We start from the raw sequence: 23,263 nt of genomic DNA, 5'->3' as shown, positions 1-23,263 counted from the left end.
GAATATCAGCTGTCTAGTACTTCGGTTAAGATACGATTCTTAAGGCAATTTAAATAACTTTGGAAATAGATTAAAATAAAAATAGGATGTTCTTAAAAAATATTTTTATTTCTATAAACTTAAGTGCCTCTTTTGTTTAGATCATTAGAAAGTGGAGAATATAGCCTGTGTGAGTTACACCATTTTACTGATAGTATTCCCTTAGTGTCATCAGTTGCTGCTGATAATCTGAAAATCTTAAGCAAGAAACTCTGAATGGAAATCAGTTCTACAATTTTTATTTAATTTAGAGAGAATTTAAGTGTTTTCTTAATTGCTGTTTGCAGCTACAAAATTCCAGAAGACTTAGTCATAATTACCAGTGACTTTGTGACTTGACAGGAATCTCTTTAGCCCTGTTCAAATTCTCTTGTGCTGTAGTGGGGGAGAACTGTCTAGAAACACTGGTGTGTTACTGTGTCTTGCTGTGGTATGCTTTTTTAATATCTATCGTTTATCTAGTAGTTGATAGACCAGAATAGTATCTAAGCAAATCTTTCTCTTAAGTATAGCTAGTTTGGAACTTTTTTAGACAAAGCAGGTTTCATTAAATATGCTAACTCCTCAAGATCCCTTCCTTTGGATGTGGAGGAATGACAGGACGGTAGTTTGATGTCCTCATCAGCAAAGACAATTTAATTCCCTAGGTTATTGACTATGCTGAGTTGAGCATTGCCTTCAAACTGCCTGGGATTAATTTCTGAAGCGCAATGGGAAACTGAGACTTGAGGCTGTTCTTTCTAGGACAAAAAACTAGCTTCCTCTTCACATCTATTTTTGTGAAGAGTCCCATATTACATAAGGAGTGTCACAAGCATGGAGCTCCTTGGAAACTTACAAGCAGTCTCAGATCAGGATTCTCCCTCTTGGTTGTCAGGCCATCAGTGTAAATGATACAGGGAAATCCCTGGTTACTTCAGAGTACTTACTGGCTTGCTCAGAAGCACTTTACTGGTTGTAATCTGAAAATAAGGTAGTCAGCAGTTCTCACAACTTTAGACTCTTCAGTCTGAGAAACCGTTTTTATGGTGTTCTCATTCACACTTCTTGGGTAGCTCTCTACCATCTGAAATCTATGTGACAGAAATATTCAGCATACTGACTGAAAGTAAGTCCGTTGTTATCAAAGAAAGGCAATACACAAGAGAAGCTCTTTGGCTCCAATACTCCGTGAAACCTGATGTGAAGCTTGGTGACAGAGTCATTGCAAATCCATTTTGTTTTCAGGGTTTAAAATGCCATTCACAGCTTTGAGATTCTCAGGTCATCGTAGAGCTCAACACTGACATCATATAGAAGCTGTGCATCACCACCCTTCTCCTGTGTCACTGAAGGTTCAGTGCATCAGCTTTTACTGCAAACACTGTCTCTCCTTTGCATGGTCGTATGGGCTCTTACCCTTCAGAGGCAGTGTTGGGCAGTCTTGCCAGTGCTTTCTAGCTCTGGTAACAATTGGTTTGTTCTAGTTGTCGGTTCAACTGGAATGTTTTTTGGCCAGCATTCATGTCCCTGCGCTGAAAAATCATGTTTGTATTTGTTTCTTTTTAGCTCTCCTGGACCCAGCCATGGGTCTAGCAGCCATGCTAGTAAAGCAGTTGAGAACTGTCGGTTCAGTCCTTGTGTATCCTTTTAGGTTTCTTTTGACCCTGTGCGAATAAATCAAATGTTTAGGGATTTGGGATTCTTCTTGTGTTACTGTCCGGATCTAACTAAGAACAGCCTGGTATAGATTACCATTTTACAGATGATCATAAATCCAGGAGAAAATAGTAAATGAAAATAATTATCAGAACAACAGAAACTGTTCTAATGAAACTGGAAGCAAAGTTCAAAGCGCCTAATGCACTGGAGTGGATGGACTGCTCTTTCAGTTCTCTCATATTGAGAGAATTGTCATTTAAAATCATAAGTCTGCTGGTGAGGCATTTTAAGAAGCCTGTTAGGCTAACCTATGCCAGTGTGTTTTATTGGACCAGCTAATACATTTAGAGAGTGGGAAGTTTCAAGCACAGCTGTCCTTACTCTGGCTTCAGTAGTACTCCAGAAAATTATTAAAGGAAAGAATAATTACAAACATTGAATTAAATGGAATGAGAGTTATCATAAGGGTTCTAAAGAGATATTATGCCAAACTAACCTATCATCTGCTGTCTGAGCTGTTAGAAGACTATTAGTAGGGTACCCCAAATCAAGCTTTGGGATTGTTATTCCTTAATGCTGTTCTTTTTAGAGTAGATGTATGCAAATTAAATGTTACGATTGCATTATCTGTTAAGTTTGTCAGTTGGAGAAGTATTAGACCATAGCATGGGAATAACTGTAACTTCTCCCTCATAATTTGGTTCCTGTCAGAATGAAACCTGTTAGGTTTATGGGAAACCAGATGGGGGACAGATGAAATGGTACTGGTTGATGTTGTGGTCTGAATGGATCCATGTGAACAAAACAACGTTAGCAAGAATTTTTATGTTGTCTTTTCTTTCAAGACCAACTTCATAGCTGAAAAGAAAAGCATGCCATTAGGCATTCTACTGTGGAACCCACGGTGATCTCTGTAGGATCTTAACAGGGCTTAAAAGAGCTTAGGACAGCTGCTTTGAAGCTGCTCTGGTACATGTGCACTCAAGTTTCTTAGACTGCTGCTATGGTGAAATTTGTAGAATGAACTTCTGTAGTTGACACTACCCAGTTGTAACTGACAGGATGAAATATCCAGATACCTTTTTACAAGGTTGCATGTCTGTAGTGCTTTGTCTCCACCCTCTGCCAGTGAGGTTTCCAAAAAGACTCTGTTAGAAGCTGATTAGGCCCTTCAAAAAGCCACCAACCTTTTGTTTGTCACTCTGAGCAGGGCTTTCTCTGAGGAGTTCTGTGTTTTAAATTACCGTCTTGTTTTATTTAATACTAGTATCACAGAATTGCAGAATGGAGGAGGTCAGCTGGAACCTCTGGAGATTATCTAGTCTGACCATCTTGCTCAAAGAGTGTCAGCTACAGCAGGCTGCCCAGGACTGGTTCCAGTTGAGTTTTGAATGTCTCCAAGGATCGAGACTCCACAACCTCACTGTGCAATTGTCTCCAGTGTTTGACCAACCTCACAGTAAAAAATTGTTTTCCTGTGTTTCAATCTGTGCCCATTGCCTCTTGACCTGCCACTGACACCACTGAGAAGAGCCTGTCTCCCTCTTCTGTATCCCTCCCATAAGGTATTTATATACATTGATAACAGCGCCCCTGAGCCTTCTCTTCTCTGGGCTGAACACAGCTTCCTGTGGAGGAGATACTCCAGTCCCTTCATGAACTTTGTGGCCCTTTGCTCGACTCACTCCACTATGTCCATGTCTTTCTGTACCATTAACTTTCTAATGTTCAAGTAGGATAGTATATAAATAGTTTTGATTGCTTGCCTATACAGTATTTTCAGTATTTGCAGGTGCACATATGAACTTCTAACAAAGCTGCTCTCCTTAATATCGGCTCCAGTCCTTAACAGAATTAACTGTATTTAATAGGAACAAAAATTGCACTTTTTTTTTTTCCATTTAACCTTCTTCGTAAATGAGAAAGGGAAACATAAACATACATGCACTCTCTTCTTGATTGTTGACACTCCCTGTTCTTTTTCCTGTATTTTCCTTTGCTGTTTAAGTCCTTCAAGACAGCCTTTGAGCTACTTGCTCTCATAGACAGAGAAGCCTGCTCTGGGTTGTATATTTGGAGGAAGATTACTGGCTTAGTAATTAATCCCCACTGATTGATACGCAGAACTTTAAATGAAGATACAAACTTTTATACTAAACCTTATGTACAGCTTTTAGTGTCCGTTGTAATTTTAGGAGAATTTGTTTCAGTTTTGTATATTGAATTTTAAAAATTGGGAATTTCTTCTTGTTTTCTTTGAAAGGCTGAACAGCTGGTTGGCCTCATTTCTGCATGACTGAACTGCTGGTTGTAACTGATTAGACACTTAATACTGTGTTAGAGTATGTTTTAATGCTGTTGAACTAGCTGCTACAGAACTTCTCTGATAATTTTTTAGTTAGCTCCTGTCTAGCTTGCATCTTAAGTAGGTACTTCAAAAGTAGAATTCAGCATGTATTTCAAATCTATTTTTCTGGAAATAGGATCGATTGTAATAATCTTTTAGTGCACGTAAAACATTTCAGGCATCAATTTTTTTATTAGAATAGTGATTTAGATCTCATGAACTGGAGTCGGTAGGTTGCTCTATAAATTAGATATGTCTGTTTTAAAATTTTCCTTTTCAATTCTGAAAAAACCCCCAGCCTACATTCGTGTGCAAAGAGTTAGAATTTTCAAAATGAATATAGCACTGCTTAAATTTTTCTTCCACTTACTGATAATTCTGCATCGACTGCAGTAGTCAGGAATTTCAAGCTAACCCCAATAGAATCTAATGATCTAAACCTTTTTTCCTTGCCCTGTTTTCTTCTTCCATAATGTTCCTTGCTCCCATCTAGAAGACAGTAGACTTTAAAAGAACAGATTAAATGAAAGATGACGCTAATTTAGAAGTTTCTGACCATCGGCTACTTCAGGAGACAAAAATTCTGTGCAAAGAAGCCTGAAATAGTCATTGCCATGGTCTATGTGTGTGTTAGAAGTGAAAACCCCATCAAACTCTAGTCTCAAATTAATGCCAAAATATCCCTGAACACGGTCCAGTTCAGGCCTGAGAACAGTGTGTCCAGGGCACAATCAATAATGCTAATAATAACAAGAATAAACAAGAAGAAAGTCACTCAGTGCTGTAAATTTCAGTAAACTTTACTACTAATCAGCACTGAATAAGTGCCTCTTTCTTAATTGCTGTTACTTCATTGCTAGAATATTTGTTTTATGCTTTCAAGACTGCTTAGGCTGAACAACAACTGTTCTCTGAACCTATTAGATTTTAGTTTCCATTAGTTCCTTGAATTCAGTATACTGTCTCTTGGAAAGTGAGAATAGAGGAACACTTTGTATTCAGAAGGATGCAAAAAAGTTTTTGTTTGATCTGTCTTGGTAACAGTGTGGGGACATGTACGATATCTCAAATGTTTCAAAACACACGCAGTGTGAAAGCTGGGCCTGGCTCCAAAGAGAGAGTTGTTTCTTCCTTCTCTAGTGGCATGTCCATTAGGTGCAGACTCATTTCCAGAAGGCTCTGAAATGGCTCACTCCGAAACTGCCTGTTACGCTCTCCTCCTTGCTTCCTTTGGCCATCAGCCTCTGCCCCTTTGATGTTTTTTGTTTTTTTTTTTTTCTTCCTTGGAGACTCAGGCATGTATGTTACTATGCTATTAATCAGTAGTTCTCGTTTGGGAAGGTATGGAGCATGTTGCCTGTGGCTTGGGGGTCCATCCAAAACTGCCTTCTTTCCTTGTTGAGCTGGAGTCTTAAGAGCGTTGCAGAAGTGCACTCTGCCTCACTCTGCTGCACCCAGACGCCTCGAGTGAGTTCCCGGCCAGGCCAAGTTTAGTTCTCCCTGCATCCTTCTGGGAGGAGATGATGCCTTGGAGCGCGCACTTACTCTGTATTGCTGGGGGTCTCCTTACTCCCGCGTGATCCAGCCGGACCTGTGTTTGCCCGTGGACAGGCAGGGTACAGGAAGGTGGGAAGAGGATTTTTGGCAGAAGGGAACGAGGCCAGCAGCCTGGGCTCTAGGAAGGGTCTGGAGGCAGCAGGAAGCCCATCTGAGGCAGCACTGAAGATAAGAAGGTGCAACTACGTTTGGAGTGGAGCCTGAGGAATGTGGGTTGGGAAAAAGAGTTGTGCTAGGTTTTGTATTGTATAAACGTTTTATGAAGTGTTTAATGGGTATTTGCCTGTTACAAAGAAGGGCTAAAGTATGTGAGCCTGTGTTAAAAATAGCATAGAATTTCAGTCCACTTCAGGTGCTCCAACTTTTCATAATTTGACTCAGAAAGTGTGTGTTTTTCTCTGAGATTTACAAACTTTTCTTCTGTTTTCTAAACATCTGCAATTCCTACTTCTCATCTTTGAGGTAGGCCTGCATTCCAGTTCTTGCAGTATTGTTGCAGTTTATGTATGTGTACTTGAGTTAGCCTGTGCACAGTTCATTTGTGTACTGGTAATTTAAGGTACAAACTTGATAGGATTAAGACGGTTGCATCTGTGACTGCAGCTCTCATACTTAGCATGATAGGGGCTGTGCAGCCTTGTCAAGAAGATTACTTCATTCAGCTGTTGCAGTACGGCCCTGATAGCCCAGAGCTCTGCCTGCACTAGGTTCTGGAGTGTTTACAGGAGGTCCTGCTCAAAGCAAACTCAGTGGTGCCAACAATGTGGCTATTCTTTGGCACCTAATCTAGCAAATGTATTTTTTTTACTACCAAAACCAGTACTGTTTGCGTTTCTCTAGATTGTAAAATAGGCATAGTCTGAATGAAAGGAGAAATTCAGTTTTGCTCGTTTGTCACTGAACGGAATGGTTATGCTGAAAGTTGCAGGCAATTATTGTCTGAAACACGCTAGATTTGTCCAGTGTCAAATTAAAGTTCTTCTCTGTATGGCTATATGTAATTTTATTATTAGCTGGTTGCATTTGTGCTAACATTGGATGGTGTTTGCTGTAAATTAAATTAAAAAACCCCACAAACAGATAATCTTGTTCTTCAGGTTGAACTCCCACCTCCTGATCTTGGCCCAAGCTCTGCACTAAATCAGACACTTAACTTGCTACGGGAGGTTCTAGCATCTCATGACTCATCTGTTGTTCCACTGGATGCCCGTCAAGCTGACTTTGTGCAGGTATAAGAATGTTTGACTGCTTGGAAGAGGAGGGAAAAAAAAAAGTATGTGTAAGTTAGTCTCGGTACACAAAAGATGGGTGAAACATTAGTCTTTTTGTCCGGTCCCGCTTTGGAGCTTCCCACCAAACCCGAGTTTGTAATGTGAATAAGAGGGTGACTAACAAAGTGGGTAATTACAGTACAGTATGGAGTGCTACTCTTAATGCAGTATCTAGATTCTGTTATCCAATTACTACTCCATTAAGTAAATACACCCTCAAGATTGCACAATTGCCAATTATCTAATCTGGGTTACTCTTCCTCCTGCTAGGTTGGAATCTGTTCTTCTCAGTTTTTTATACTTTCCCCATCACTATGGTAGCTGATCACCTGCTGACAAATCCAGTAGAAAGCTGCTTTCACAGTTGGAAACTCTCATTTCTCTTTATTCTGCTTTGGGGAATAAATACATGATAGAGACAGAATGAGCTTAGAAGCCTCGCGTGACATGATTTCCTCCCTCCCCTCCCTGTTTTCTGTGTGTTTGCTATTTTAGGTTCTGTCTTGTGTGCTAGATCCGTTGTTACAGATGTGTACTATGTCTGCTAGTAATTTGGGCACAGCTGATATGGCAACCTTCATGGTAAATTCACTTTATATGATGAAGACTACTTTGGCTCTCTTTGAATTCACTGACAAGCGTCTAGAAATGTTACAGTTTCAGGTAAGCTTTAACAGCCCCAAAAGAAAATTAACTTATTACTGTTTTTTGCAGACTATAAGTTGTAATGTGAATGTATTTATCTTTGATAATGTTGGCTTTGGGTCAATTCTAAATCAGGGAAATGGGATAAGAGGGCTTCTTATCAGAGACCATAAGCAAATAGTAGGTATCGGAGCTTATGGTACATAGCATCTTTCATTTTTAACAAACAAAAAAATGATTAGAAGATTTGGTTTGGTTTGGTTTAATTGCAGATAAACCTTTATCAGTGAACATTTTCGTTATTCTAACCATTCTAATATTTATCTGCAAACTGTGTGAGAAGTAAATGGGAGTTGAAAGCTCAAACAGTCAAATGGCTGATTGTATTCCGTCACAGAGTTAATACTAGATCATCATCTAGTTTATACTAGAATATAGTATAGCTGAAGTTACTACTTTAGTCCTTCTTTCTACCTTTCTTTTCTCATTCGTTTGGTTTCACCTAACGTGCCAAGATAGTAGTTCATATGTGGTACCATTTTGAAACGGAAATGTAGTTTATAAACCATTGACTTGGGAAAACAGGCACTGCCCGTTTATAGTTTTGCTACATGAACATCTCTGCAATATATCTCAGGAGAGGTTTTGGAGCTGGGGGGGTCTTGGAAAAAAGTCACAACTTCTTATTTGAAAGCATCAGTAAAGATTGGCTGTGAGCCATTTTTCACTTTCTACTCCTAATTAGAATTTCTAGCACCTTTTAGCTCTGAAACAAACAAACAGACAACCCTACCAAACTGTCTGGGGCATTTCTAATTTCCATTATCAGAGTTTCTTTTTCACAGTAAATGTTGCAATGATTTATCCTTCAGAGAAGCAGTAGAATTGAAGGTTATGCATTTAATACCATTTACTTTCTTCAAACATTTTACAAATACGGGAACAGACTGAAAAATATCTTTAAGATTATACATAAGTAGGTTATTAAAGTGGAGCTGGAATGGCATATTTAATAAGAGAAACATTTTTCATAGAAAAAAGAACTCTCTAAGACAGTTAAAATCTCCAAATTGAAATATTAAGATTTCCCTCCTGATTTAAAAAGAAAAGTGCATTTTTCTAAACAATTTTAGGAAGTAAAAAGGTGAACTCTTAAAATAACAGACATGGAAGTCTTACATTTTACTAGAGTTTGATGTATTATAAATTTTTTCTTTTCTTTAGGATTGGAAGAAAAAGAAGTAAAATGTGGGGTAGTTATCTGTAAAAATGGAGTAATAGTGTATATGTACCCAAATACCTTTCCAAGACTACTCAAACTAAAAAATGATTGCTGCTGCTGTGACTGGATTTATTGATTAGGTTTCTCTGCAAAGTGAAGATTATGCTAAGAATGTAAAATACCTTTATGACTTTTTTCATATGAAGATAACTAAAGCAAAATTGATAGCTGTAATTTCATTGTCTATTGTTCTTTCAGTTAATTTTTTCATACATGTTTATCAGTATTGAATTTAAAATCATTACTGATTATGATTTAGTTTCAGTTTTATTTTCCTTGTGACTGTCTCTTGTTTATTATAAAACTGCCGTGCTATTGTCAATATTTTTAATAAGAGTTGGATGATTTTTATCACATATTTTCAAAGAACTATAGCAAAATAAAATGATACAGCATTTTTAAGATTAGAGCTTTGGTATTCTTAATTTTTGTTGCTGTTGAATTTACAAATACAAAAAAAATAGGTTCTTCTGTTAGTCAGACATGAAAGAATTATCTATATTTTTATTATTGGCTCCTTGTAGTATGGAAGATGGAAATGGATAAAATAATTATGCTGTATGTATTTGTGTTTTTTTCCTTGTTTGTTGATCACTCTCCTTCTTATTTGTGTTTTTTCTTCTTATTTGTGTTTCTAGACCTTTTAACCTCAGAGCTTGTACTATTTAATATTCTCATGCACATTTTATTAATACCTTATGCTTAAAATTTCAGATTGAAGCTCATTTAGATACACTTATAAATGAACAAGCTTCCTACGTGTTAACAAGAGCTGGTCTAAGTTACATATATAATTCTCTGCAGCAACACAAACCAGAACAGGTAAGCTTATATAATGTATGTGTTGAGGAGGTACTGCATACTTGCCAACTAGAAGAATTTTGGCACTAATATTTTTGCAAATTAAGCTTCCTCTGAAAGCAAAAGCTCAGTACTATCTGTTGATTTTTCACATGGGACCAGGACTATTAGACAAAGGCATCTTGCAACTACAGATTTTCCCTACTCTGTATAATCAGCAAGCCTAGCAGGTTTGGTATGCAACAGTCCTTCTGTGCAGCTTATCTGTGTACCATTGACAGGCTCCGTACACCACAGACATCCTGTATGTTCTCAGCATAACTGTGTAGGTAGTTTAATATGCCTCAGAAAGTGTCAGCATCAAGCTGGCTTTAAAACACAAATACTGAGTATGTATACCACTTCCATGACACCTAGAACATATTGCACCTACTGTGCATGTAGCATTCAGGTTTCTTCTGTTGCATGCTATAGCACCATACATGGAATGGATAGATACCCTGCATGCATTAGATAATTACTGCTTTTTTTCTTCTGTGAAAAATTGGCAGTTAAGTTTAGTAGTAATTTGAAAAAATTTCTTCTTTTGTCCTTATTCATTGCTCTAGCTATTCTAACACCAAGACAGTGAGATTCTAAAAGTGAAAACTTGAGATTTCTTAGAGTGAGCTGAAAACTGGAATTCAGAGCTTACGCTCATCCTTTCTTGTGAACCACAGTTGTTACGTGATAGGTGTTAATACAGCCCCTCTTCCCTTCAGCTGTCCCTGTGTCCTTTTGTGATCTTTTGTGAAGGTGAAGAACCGTGTTTTCTGCAGAAAGCAGAACTCTGGTGGAGAGCTTTGTGTTGTTTCTTCAGCCAATAATTTTGCATAAAGTGCCCAAACTCAACAGATTTTTATGTATAAAGATGAATAAATAAATGTATAAATAATCTAATTAATAACTCAGCTTGGTTTCCTATTCATGAGCCTATCTCCTGTTCTAAAAACAATTTCAAATCGACCAGGGCAGATTGTTAATGGAATGTAGCAATTTTCATTTACATCTGTCCAGCAGCCTGGCCACAGAGGTAACGTCATCACAGGATTTGCTGGGGAGTTAGGCAGCATGTATACATTGTAATGCCATACCAGCACAGAAGATTTACTGGGAAGCAGGCTTGAATTCTGCACGGTCCCGGAAAAGATGAATAGAGGGAAGTTGTCCCCTGTAATTCTGGAACACCAAGGGGATGTGGCCAGTTTGCAGTTCAATTCTTATCCTAGACCTTGTGGAAGGCTTTTTTGGAGGTTTATCATTTAATGGTGAAGAAGGAAGAATAGGACTTGAAAGGATGTACTACGAACTCAGTATTCTGAGTTTTTAATTTAAGAGAGCGGTAGAATACAAATGAACTGTTACAGCATTTCAGTATTGATATAGTGATTCAGTTTCCAAACATTTAAGATCCTGTAGCAGGACCAAATAACAATTTAGTACTGAACTGATTGTAGAATTTATTATTTCTTACCTTTTTCCATATACTAGTATGACCTTTTTCCACCTTCCCCCTTTGACTACTGATTCTTAGGGTCCTCTTTCAAATTTGCCAAGTATGGATTCTGTGTCCCTGAAGGTTGCAATGGTAAGCATTTTACAATTTCATATTAAGGTGGTGATGCTGTGACATGGGAAGGAATACTATTAATTATGTGATGTAGTAGATATTCATCTAACCAGTCATACTCTTTAAGAATAGCTAAATTACATGTCTGGGAATACTTTCTTCATTTGTAGTAATTTGACCACTTGAAGTAATAAATACATAAATTATTTATGAATGGGTAGTAATAGAATATTAGTTTCTAAGCCCTGAGAAATAGAACTTTACTTACAAGAGTGCTATCCCATGAGTCATCTTAAATTGCTAAAAGCAAATACTTAGCTCTAATTAGTTTTAATCACCAAAGTCTCTTTTTTGTCTGTATACTTTGAAATATAGGTTCTGCTATCATTTATAATTTTAGTCCTAAGGCTTTGATTTTATGCAAATAGTTCAGCTAAACTCAGCAGTTAGGTGCTGGGCATATGTCACAGTTGTATATTTAAGTTGAAAGCTGCAATATGTCGTGGTTTACCGCCAGCCAGCAACTAAGCACCACGCAGCCGCTCACTCACTCCCCCTGCGTCGGGATGGGGGAGAGAATCGGAAGGGTAAAAGTGAGAAAACTCATGGCCTAAGATAAAGACAGTTTAACAGGTAAAGCAAAAGCCGCACACGCAAGCAAAGCAAAACAAGGAATTCATTCCCCGCTTCCCATGGGCAGGCAGGTGCTCAGCCATCTCCAGGAGAGCAGGGCTCCGTCACGCATAGGAAGACACATGCCATAACTCCGAACATCCCCCCCTTCCTTCTCCTTCCCCCAGCTTTACATGCTGAGCATGACATTGTATGGTCTGGAATAGCCCTTGGGTCAGTTGGGGTCAGCTGTCCCAGCTGTGTCCCCCCCAACTCCTTGTGCCCCCCAGCCTGCTTGCTGGTGGGGTGGGGTGAGAAGCAGAAAAGGCCTTGACTCTGTGTAAGCACTGCTCAGCAATAACGAAAACATCTCGGCATTATCAACACTGTTTTCAGCACAAATCCAAAATATAGCCCCATACTAGCTACTGTGAAGAAAATTAACTCTATCCCAGCCAAAACCAGCACAATTTTAAAACAAATTATCAGCTGATACTTTTTCTTAGGGTGTGTGAAGGCTATTTTGCATAGAGATAGCAGTATCACAGTTCAGTAGGCAATAATATATGATCTGTCACTCTTCTTGCTTAGTCAAGTTTAGCTTTATTCTGAAAGTTTTAACTGTAAATAAGGCCTGCTCATCCAGCAGTACACGTATAGCCCCACGAAACAAAGGTCTTTTTAAAAGAAATTTTTTTTAAAAAAAGGTCTTTTAAAAAATTTTGTGTTGAATCCCTCTTAATTGTGTCACTGTAGCCTGTTTTCCTCTGTTCAAGTTTTAAACCAGTGATTCCCAAGCTGGTTGTATGGACGGAGCTCTGGCACAGACCACTCAGTGGTTTACTCAGATCAGCATGTGTTCTTACAAATATTTATAAATTTTGCATTTAAAATATCTTCTATTTATCATAGTCTTGTAGACCAATGAGGAATTTAAAGACTGCAGCTTGGGGACCATCTCTTTAAATTATATGTATGTAACTGTTATCTATAGCGGTACATAATAATTTCACTTGAATAGTTAGGGAAGAATCCAACTGTTTTTATTTTCTTCATTACTTTGTTTAATGCCTGCTTGTGTCGACACACAAAATGGAACCCAGTATGCTGAAATCAAACCCGCATAAATCCCATCTATCAGCGTAATCTGTTGGCTTCCCAGGATTTAAACCATGTGGAGGGAGTACTTGCAGGCAGATTCACTGCCTCCCAACTTAACCTGAAAGATTCCCAGGTCCCAGCCTTTTAAGTTGTTCATATGTGCTTACAAATGCTGTTCTAGTAAAGTCCATACCTCTCTCTCAGCTAAAGCTCCCTTGCCTTCCAAACGAGGGCAGATAACCCCAAAAAGTTACTTCATGAGAACTGTGAGTGACTTCATTAGTCATTTGTGCCCACTTTTTGCACATTTATATGATGGATGGACATGGATTTTAGGGTTTACCAGTTTGATAAGATTCATCCAGTGTTCAGGAAGGTTGCCATCATTAGCTAAAGTTGCCTAGGGCCTTGCCTAATTGAGTAATTCCAAAGGTGGAGATTATACAGTTTTTCTGGGTAACCTGTTCAGTGTTTGATGACACTCCTGGCAAGAATTTTTCCTCTTACTATCTAATCAGAATTTTTCTTAGCGTAATATTCCTCATGTTTTCACCTGTGAGGAGACCTGGCTCCATCTTCTCTATGGTCACCCATTTGATCATGGAATGGTTTGGGTTGGAAAGGACCTCGAAGATCATCTCATTCCAACCCCCCTGCCACGGGCAGGGACACCTTCCACTAGACCAGGTTGCTCAAAGCCCCATCCAATCTGGGATGGGGCATCCACAACTTCTCTGATAGATAGTTGAAGAGAGCAGTAATGTTCTTTCTTAGTGTTTTCCTCCCCAAACTACTAGAATCAAAACACCACAGTTTTTTTCACTGTATTACATGGGGGAGGAGTAGTAGGCCTAGAAGCAGTTTGAGGAGCCTGAACTAGGTCCCTTGCTCTTCTTTTTCCCCAATATAAATGCTTATTAGATTATTAAGCAGTGACTCCCTGCCAAAAAGTAAAAAGAAACATGTAAAAAGAAACGTGCAACATGTCTAACTTGGACAGACTAGATTTCTGTCTGGAGGCTACTGTATTCCCTCTGCACTGAATCCGCCAGGTCTGATCTTCAGAGGCACATGCATACATGCACGATCTGCAGAGGGAACTTACATGGATAATTAGGGAAGCTGGATTCTCATTATTTGCCCTTTCACCCATACTCCTCAGAGTGAGAAACTTAAAATTTTGGTGACAGAGGTGCTGAAGTTAGCCATTTGGTTTGGACTATTAAGTTCTGCCTTAAACATTTGTACAGTATGTTAGGCTCCATCTTAAATATATAAAAAGAGAAATGTTTATCAAATAAGGTGCCGTTTTAATGTAATCACTTTTCAGAGATCTGTGTTTTTACCTATTTTCATCTAACAGCAAGTTTTTAATATGTTGATCTCATATTCTTTTTCCCTGCCCCCCACCCCTAGGCTCAGTTTGATCGCTATCTCTCTGCTCCAGATAGTCTGTTAATGTCCCAGCTAAATTTCCTTCTGAGTGCCACTGTGAAGTAAGTATCTTGCCTTTGAATTTCTGTTATGCCTGCATAATGATCAGAAAGATGAATTTGATTAGGTTTTAGTGGATCATGATGAGAATTCAAGTTATCAGCTGTGATCGTGTTTGCATTGTCCTTCAGGTCACAATTCAGTTTTGTTCTGACTCTCCTCTTTTCGAACAAGCAGTGAGGAATACGTAATTCTGTAACTTTCTGAAGTAGTTACTCCTGATTTAACGGACACCATCAAAATTAATTACATTCATCTATTTTGAATACGTTCCACTGTGCTGGCAGTTTTTTGTCAACTTAGTTGCAAATTGTTTTAGAACTATTTTGTAAGCATTCCAAAGACAGATGAAATATGTAATTCTCCACTCAAGATTTCTTTTATCCCCACTGCTCCGTCAGGTCTAGAATTTTCAACTTTGTTGTCTTCTGCTGTAGAATATTGGCATTCTGTCTCATTGAATATTGTGCTGAGATTACTTTACTTTTCACCTAATGCGTTTTTTTTTTAGTGATGTCTTCTTTGAAGTGTGGAAGCACGAACTTTATTATTTATCTCTTGTCTTGTTTTTTGAATATAACTGAACCCTAAGGCTAGAGAAAGTGCCACGAATTTCTTCCCAATTAAATGTGAGCCATATGAAGACATTTTGTAATACTTAAACTCAGAGAATTATATGCTGCGCTGATCAAAAACTTTTCTTGACATTATTTTTCACACTTTTGCGAAGAATGCAGGTTATGGAATATACCAGAAATTGAGACTAGCACATCACATTTTATGTGATGCAACAATATTTGGAGTCTCATTACTAGTACCTGTCCTTAGTGGGATTGTATTACAGCGTCTTGCAATTAAAAAATGACATACGTCAAGGGAAAAATATTTATTGTTGGGAATTTATTAGAATAGAATAGAATAGTTCAGTTGGAAGGGACCTACAATGATCAGCTATAGTCCAGCTGCCAGGTTCTCCTGCTGTATTGCTCAGGTTCTCCTCATTCAAAGACTTCCAGTTTCATGCCATACACATGGTGTGTGGCTTGGCGTGGGGGATGTTGGTGCTTTTCAGTAGTTCGCTGGGTCTCTCTGCTAGGGTTACGATTCCCACAGCTCAGCCAGCAGAGCTAACCCTGTTGCGCGAGAGCTGTTCTGCTCCAGTACAGATCAAACAGGGTAGCTTGAACAGTAATGTCAGTGAAGCATTGCAACTTTTGCTTTTAGGTGTCAAGCTGTTAAACCTGTATTTTAGCTCTTGCTCTTTTTTTTTTAATGTAGGTCTATTTAAAAATCATAATAACAGTAAATGTATTTTGAAAGCCTCAATTTTTCACTGCTAACACAGAAGCAATTTTTCAGAGGTAGACTTTATGCTACCATAAAGACTCAGGCACAGTGAAATTACTCTGACTTAATCGTTTCTTCTGTTAGATGAACCAAGATAAACCGGTCATGTACGCATTCTTAGCCTTAGCCCATTGATAAGCTTTTTAAACCTTAGTGAAATTTAAGCCAAATTCATGTTATCTTGCAACAGTGGGCAGCTGAGAGGTGAGCCTGTGTGAGGATGATTGCTATAGCTGGTACAGCTCAGCTAATATGCAGGAGTTTATTAACCTGCTGTAACTCAATGCTATAGGTCAGGTTCTGCTCTGAATTAAAAAAAAAAAAAAGTCTGTTAGCCCGTTAGCCTTCAAACATGTAGCTTTAAACACAAGCAATCCTTCTGAAGTTAAGACACGTATTTACAGAGATACATGCTTGTAGAATCAGGGACTTAGTAATCAATATTTTCTGTAGTAAATAAACATTCAAAATTAAAAAGTTTCTCAAGATTCAAGCAAAACATTTAACCAGTGCTATAATTTTAATCTCTGGCTATAGTAGTTGAAATTTTTAAGTTAGTTTTGCAGACATTTGATGTCACTTTTGAAGACGTCTTCCTTGAAATCACATAATTGTGATCCACCGTTCCAGCGGTTAAGCTGGAACCCAAGAGCTCTTTGGTTCTCAAAATCAGACCACATGCTTTTGATAAGGGACCAGTGTATTATATATTCATTGGCAATATCATTTAAGCTTTACAACTATGAAAAGCATTCCTTCCAACATTTCCCAGTGCATGCTCTTGTCTTTCAAATTCCTTTGCTCATTTAAAAAGTTTTAAGCTATTTATTTATGTGTTGTTGGTCTTGAAAAGCTCTTTCATTTGTGTTGGGTCACAGAAGCTGAATGCTGGCATTACTATTTTTAGAAAGTGCTGCCATTTGTGTTAGTGATAAAATGTATCACGTTGTTATGGCAACTGAAATCCTAATGTTCTGATTAATGACACTGACATGTGATGGAAAGACTCATTTGATGCTGTTCAATCCTCTGGAATATTGTAATGAACTTTTTCTTTTAATTTAATATTATTTGGTGCAATATAGTTGATTTTATACAAATTCTGTGTGCAATACTTTCTTAAAAGATTGTCATGTTACAGTAGCTTAGTGATCCCAGACTGTGTTCAGAGACAGCTGGTTTTTACCTGAACACCTTGAATATATTTCCCTTACAATGGTGTTTCTAAATTTTCTATTATAAGGCCAGTCTGTCTTTCAGGTATGCTAAATAATCTACTGATCCTGTATTGAAAAACTGGATACTTTGCATCAGAATAAAATGCAGGTTTTGTCTCTTACTCTTCTTTCTCATAGCTTCCGTTTATTCGTATTTCCTGAAAAGACTAAGTTCTACGCACTTGGTCTTTGAGATTTCTTTAACTTGTCAGTTCCCAACAGCTGGTGAATTCCACCCTGATTTTAGTGGATGCAGTTTTCGTGTCTTTATTCCTTTGCAGCCTATTATATCAGGGCTGAATCTGGATTCATGGTTACCTTGGTTTCCTCAGCTTCTCCTGGTGTTCCACTTGCATGGGTTTGGCTGTAAAATAGTTTTAACTACTATTTCTGATAGATAAAAATGCATGTGCAACTATAAACACATCACCATGGTGATTAAAGTAAACCGATTCAATGGGCAATGTAAAGTAAAAATATTGGTTTTTATAATAAATAAAAATCTTAAACTTAAACTTTCTTAAATCTTAAACTTTCCAGTTAAATTTAGCATCCAGTCTCTGTGCATTGTTACTCATTTAGATCCAGAAGAATAACAGGATACAGACTTCATAGCATTGTTCGTAAAAGGCTGTAGCAGGTTTTAAATCTCTGACCACTATCACTTTCAGCTCTTCCTTTTTGACCGATTATGGAATCAGGTGCTGTCAAGATAAAGCAAATAGAATATATTTGCTGATAGATGAAATGTGTGTATTTGCAAAGGACAGTGAGAAGCCACGGGAGGTAGAAGGTAGATCGCTAAGATTATCAGTCTTTTAAAATATGCAGGGGAGTGCAGGCAAAAACCTCATGTATGCAAATTAAGTCCTTCTACTATTTTTTTTATGATTGCAGAAATAAAGAAGCTAATTACTTGGTTATTAGGATCATATATGTGAGTTTGTTTGATACAAAGAGATGAAGAAGCCTGCCTTTGTTTTAAAACTTTAAGCTGTTTTCGCAGTTGAAGTAAAAGGGCTTTTTAATGTAACTGACACTCATTTTTAATGTGCGTTTTTATCATATATCTTTAATTCCTTGTATGTAGTACAGTTATATTCCCCATGATTTGCAAATTATCTTTTTGTTTTGTTTTTTAGAGAGCAGATAATAAAACAGTCAACAGAACTGGTCTGCAGAGCTTACAGTGAGTTATATGCAGCTGTGATGGATCCTTCAAATGAATATAAGGATCCAGAAACCATACTACACAGATCTCCTCATCAAGTTCAGGCACTCCTTTCATAGTCTTGTTTCCCCCAGATTTATCAGAATCCATAATTATGTATTTGTTGAGTATTTGCATCAAGTTATTTTTCTGTTTTGAATTTTGATGTGTAACTGTATAGTTAAAATATGTAGGAATGCGATTTTGTTTAATCTGCTTGGCAGAAGTTTAGTCTTTCCTGTGTCTTTGAATACCTTCTATAGGCCAGAAAATAGAATATAGATTAAAAATTATTTTAATGTATTCCTCTAATGGAAATGGACCTTGACAATATGCAATCTCTTTGAAAAAGGGAGTAAAGGAGAAAGAAGCTTTTTCCTTGCTGTACATAATCCTTTCAGCTAGAGATTGAACCAGTGTCTCTTATGACCTCACCAATATTTTTATTTGCTCTTTTCCCTGTGTTTTCACTCTTTTTCTCAGCCTATCATCAGTAAATGCTGATAACTGTAATTTTAATACAACTGATATACTTTGAATGTCTCAAGTCCACCACTTTTACAGTTCATAAATTATTTCAGAATATTTGATGCTGTTTTTCAAATCCCATTGATTAAATCTTTGGGGTGAAATTTGTGTGGTTTTTTGGAATTCATTGTTGTTGTTGCTAGTTCTGGTATTTTCTGTAAGAAAAAGAAGTATTTGAACTACATGCATGTACATAACCTGGAACTTAATGCTTTAAATTATTTGTATAATTTTGTTTTACTGGAAGGACTTTGTTTTAGTGCAGTCATTCTGTAGGAATCCTTGTATCAGTTGAAATTTGCAGATCTCTTAAGGCTGGGACCAATAACAATGTAGGTTAGGAAAATGGTTTGCACAGCGGTATGGCCATTCCTCCTTCACATGTACGTGTTTTTTTGCTTTGCTTTTTTTTAAGTATAGAAAAAGTCCATCTGCTCTAGTACAAGCATTCATTCAGTTAATAATCCACCAAGAGATTTTCGTGGTTTATGTGTCTGCAGCGGTGCTCCTAAAAATTATGGTTAAGTTCACCTGTGGCAGCCACAGGTTGTTCTGGGAATTACGTGGGAGAGCCGGGGTGTGTAGTTGTTCTAGGCTGATGTGTAGAAAGCCACGAGTGAAGGTTTCATTTCTTTCCTCCTTCGGTGCAAAGCTGAACCTGCTCTGTGTAGAAACTGTAATTATATAGAGAGTTATGATTTAGGAGACCTTTGCTTCCAGTAAAAGAGGAAAATAGATAAGTAGGACACTTGTTCTCTGTTGGGCCTTATGATAATTTTCTGCAAATTCCTTAAGCGTGTTCTTTTAGGAAAGCCTTGTTATAGAGAAACTTTCAGGAAACAAAAAGTTAGTAAAAGGAATTCGGAGTGGTTTGGGATTAGGTTTTTTGTTTGTTTTGTTTTAAAGGATAATTTAAGCTAACTGTTTCGTTGGAAGCATTTAACTTTTTTTTTTTCCTCTTTGTTATTGTACGGGTGCCACAGAGTTACTACAGTTGCCTGAGTTTACACTTATATTAGATGTGACTTATTTATATACATCAAGGGGAAGATGAGCCGTCATTCATATTGAATAACTTACATATTTTATTTTTATCAACAATAATATTCCCCATATAAAATATATACTTAGAGGCAGCCAAGTGTGCAGTTTAGAGTATGCTTGCAAAAGAGCAAGAAATAGAGAAGAGCAGCAGCAATACATTTTAGTCTCTTGGAAAACTCATTGCACAAGATATATTCAGTGTGCTCAGAAATCAGCTTCCTTGGTAATACCACAATAAAGCAATAGCTCCTTTTTCAAATGGGCATAATTTGTTGGTATAATAGAAAAAGATTGGAAAGTGTAAGTGTCCCTGGAGTTCTTGGATCAGGCATAAATTCTTCTGTAAATGTGAATGTTAGATTTATTCTGTTTAAAAACTCCAGACCTGTAAGACAAAAAATTCTAGAAGCTTAGAAAAGCTCTAATGGAAAATTATGCTCTTTTACTAGGTAAGACACTTTAAATTACTCAGATTTTGCATTACCATAGTATATATTTAGAAGGCTGTTCATTGTTGTTTAATAACGTTAATTTTGCTTAATATGCCTATAATTATTATCTAATATGTGAAAATTACATCAGTTGTGAAAGGATTATAAATTAGCTAGTTATTAGATTAACATACTCATAAGAGTGAACTTTTTCCTGAAATTACACTCAACCTCAGTCTCCAATAATGAGTCAGTAGTTTGCATGAAGATTAGTAAGAAGTTGCTTCCTATCTTTGAGTCCATGTAGAGACTTAGCCATGATTTTATTTTCTCAATAAAAAATGCAAAAGCTATGAAAGTTGTAACTTACAAAAATTAAAGTCAAATCACTATGTTTGGTTTGTGCAGTTAAAGTAAATGACAAAGGGTCACAAATGAGAAAGAATGTCAATAAAAGCATTTGATTTACTGACTGCTGTCTTCCATGTTGTTATTTCCTCTTGCTTGCCTTCCTAAGAGGAGGAAGGAAAGGGTGATTAGATTTTGACCTGCCTTTTCTAGTTTGACATTTCTGACCCTTTTATTTTACAAATTCCCAGGATTTCCACACCAGGAGCTGTGAAGCTGCAGTCCTCTAATTGCTCAGTTAGATGGATGACCCATAAGCGTTGTAGTAAATGGAATAATCCTGGGTGTCAGTACCGGGTCCGTATTCAGACCAGTTCCTGCAGGTCTGGCTTGAGCATCGCAGTGCGTGAAGAGAAGCTCACCTGGCTGGGCTGAGTTAGTCAGCACTTCTGCTGTTGGTCCTTAAACACTTGACAAGGAGGGGCATGCATTTGAAGAGCGAGTCCGTTATTCTGTGCTGGGCAGCAAGATGCTTGGGAAAACTGGGTAAAGCGAGGTGTTTGAGCGCTGCCTGTGGTAGGCACCGCTCTCCATGTTTGACGGTCTGACAACACAATTCTGAGAACGGATGTGTGAAAGGCATCTTTTTGCATCGTTGTCCGATGCAGAGCACTTCCATGGGAAGTGGGAGAGCTGGGTTCTGGGCCAAAGGAGTTTGGAATCGACATCTCCCACCTTCCTGGAGGAGGGGAACCCTTGGCTCTTGTGGAGTATGAGATGGGGCAGCTCTGTTTCTTTTTTTAATTTAGCAGCTATGCATAAATCAATGCAAAATATGGGAGGCATGAGACAGAATAAGCAAGGAGGAGTTTGGCCCTGTGGCATGTACGTGAGGAATCTCCTGAGGACTCCAAGGTCTAGATCTCCCTCCAGTTGTTACTTGGGGACCTTATCTTTGACCTCCAGTACGTGAGTCCCAGAAACAGAATCAGGATCCCAGGACTTTATCACCTACAGAATATCCAGCAAACAGCAAGCTACAGAGTTGAGTTTGGGTTGGACCCAAGGTGGTTCCTCCGCACTGGTGACAATGCCTCTGTGTTCAGTCCTATGTGTACAATTTTCTCCTCCCCTCTTTATAAATACACGCACCACTGTGGAAATAAAATATAAAAGTTGTTTTGATTATAGCAAGCACATAGCAGCCCAGCCACAGTGGTTTTTTGTTTTTTATTATAGGAAAAGAGAAGCGTAAGGAGGTTTGGAAAGGTGATAATACATTTGTTTTGCAACGTTTCAGAGCGCTCCTCCCTATTCTCTGAGATTTATGACTCTAGCCCTGCATTTTGTCTGTTAATAGACTCAGCTGTAATTATTTTTATTAAAGTTTTTGAAATATGTGTTGGAGGAAAATAATTTCAGAACCACTAAACTTTTCCATTCATTTAAAAAACTCTATCTGAATTTTGATCCCTTTGCTTGCCTTGCTGAGTCACTTTGCAGGCAACCCAGGGGGTGGGAAGCTTATAAAATTTTGAAAATTAAACGAAGGGGTTAGACATATTTCCATGAGTAAAACACACCCTCCAGAAGCAACACAGACATGGGTGTGGGTTTGTTTGAAATCCACTGGCACGTGCTTCTGAGGGAAAATACAGGAAAAGAGACATTTGCTTATGATGAGGGCACCCATCCAGAACAGCCATGGTAGGGTTAGATGCCGTAAATTGATGTTAAATTGATGTTATGTTTGAATAGTTCAGAGAATTTTCAAAATGCAGATTAGAAGAAACTGGCGGTGGAAGTAAAAGGTATGTCAAGTGAACTCCCTTGCACATTGGGTTTACTTGTTAAAGGTTTGTAGAACCTCTGCAGCTTTTCTCCACTGGTTTTAAGCACTTGGCAAATTAGACTTCAAGACAATCCTGCAACAATTCTAACCCTTGGGTAATTCGGAGTAAAATGAGGTGCTTTGAGTCAACCAGTGGTGTACAAAGCTGTAGTTTTACCCGGAGCCCATTTGTTTCTTGAAAGAATTTCAAAACGTGGGAAATGAACGTATCATGAACTTGGATATTTGTCCTGAAGAGTAGGAGAGGCAATGCCCTTCGTATGGCAGGGCAGGTCTCTCCAGCCATCTGCTGCATGGTAGGAAGCCAACTTCAGTTTTTCAGAATCAAACTACTTCTTCAAAAGTTTTTTAAAGGCGTTGTAAAGGTGAGCATGTTTACATGCCTGACTGTTCATCCTCTCAGAGACGATGCAGGTAATTCTTCAGTAATCTGCAGAATCCTCTGGTGCAAAGCTATGGAAAGACAAAGTGCAAAAGAGTCCTTTACACCTGAAAATGTGCACTTATGTACATTAATGTACATATATTATGTACATTAAGGCCTAAATGAGGGTATGACCCCCTCACACTACAATTGTCAGACTTTGTGTACAATGGAAAGATGAACCATAAAGGCTTTTCTCTTAACAAAAAGAAATTTGACTACCTTGCTTTAGCAGTAAGGAAACCTTGATTGAGCAAGGTATGGCTGAAAGGTGTTTCATAGATCACTGCAGAGCAGCTGACAAAAAAGAAAAATACTGTTGCATGGTTCATATTCAGAAAATGAAGCTTTCATTTGCTGCCTAGTTCACAGATGTGGTATTGTCAAATTGCAGAAAGATGCCTGGCAGACTGTATCATTGACTATATTTAGGGAGAAAAAAAATTCAGAACACACTATTTAT

The 23,263-nt window shown here is 37.9% G+C and overlaps 1 protein-coding gene across 9 annotated transcripts in view; it reads left to right on the top strand.

The window, feature by feature from the left end:
• The window catches only part of COG6 (component of oligomeric golgi complex 6), a 61,627-nt gene extending 38,920 nt beyond the window's left edge, over positions 1–22,707 (top strand). The window contains exons 11-16 of one of the 9 annotated variants that reach the window (XM_052786226.1): positions 6,682–6,813; positions 7,351–7,518; positions 9,497–9,604; positions 11,157–11,210; positions 14,322–14,401; positions 20,776–22,707. In XM_052786226.1, coding sequence (XP_052642186.1) covers positions 6,682–6,813; positions 7,351–7,518; positions 9,497–9,604; positions 11,157–11,210; positions 14,322–14,401; positions 20,776–20,959 — 726 coding nt within the window. In that variant the 3' untranslated portion in view covers positions 20,960–22,707. The other 8 variants (XM_052786222.1, XM_052786218.1, XM_052786219.1 and 5 more) reach the window with 8 other exon arrangements.
• The last annotated feature ends 556 nt before the right edge of the window (positions 22,708–23,263 follow it).

The sequence above is a fragment of the Harpia harpyja genome, chromosome 4 (assembly GCF_026419915.1).
Source record: "Harpia harpyja isolate bHarHar1 chromosome 4, bHarHar1 primary haplotype, whole genome shotgun sequence".
In the NCBI taxonomy this organism is placed as follows: domain Eukaryota; kingdom Metazoa; phylum Chordata; class Aves; order Accipitriformes; family Accipitridae; genus Harpia; species Harpia harpyja.
The sequence above is the reverse complement of the archived record's forward strand: the minus strand, read 5'-3'. Positions and strand labels throughout refer to the sequence as shown.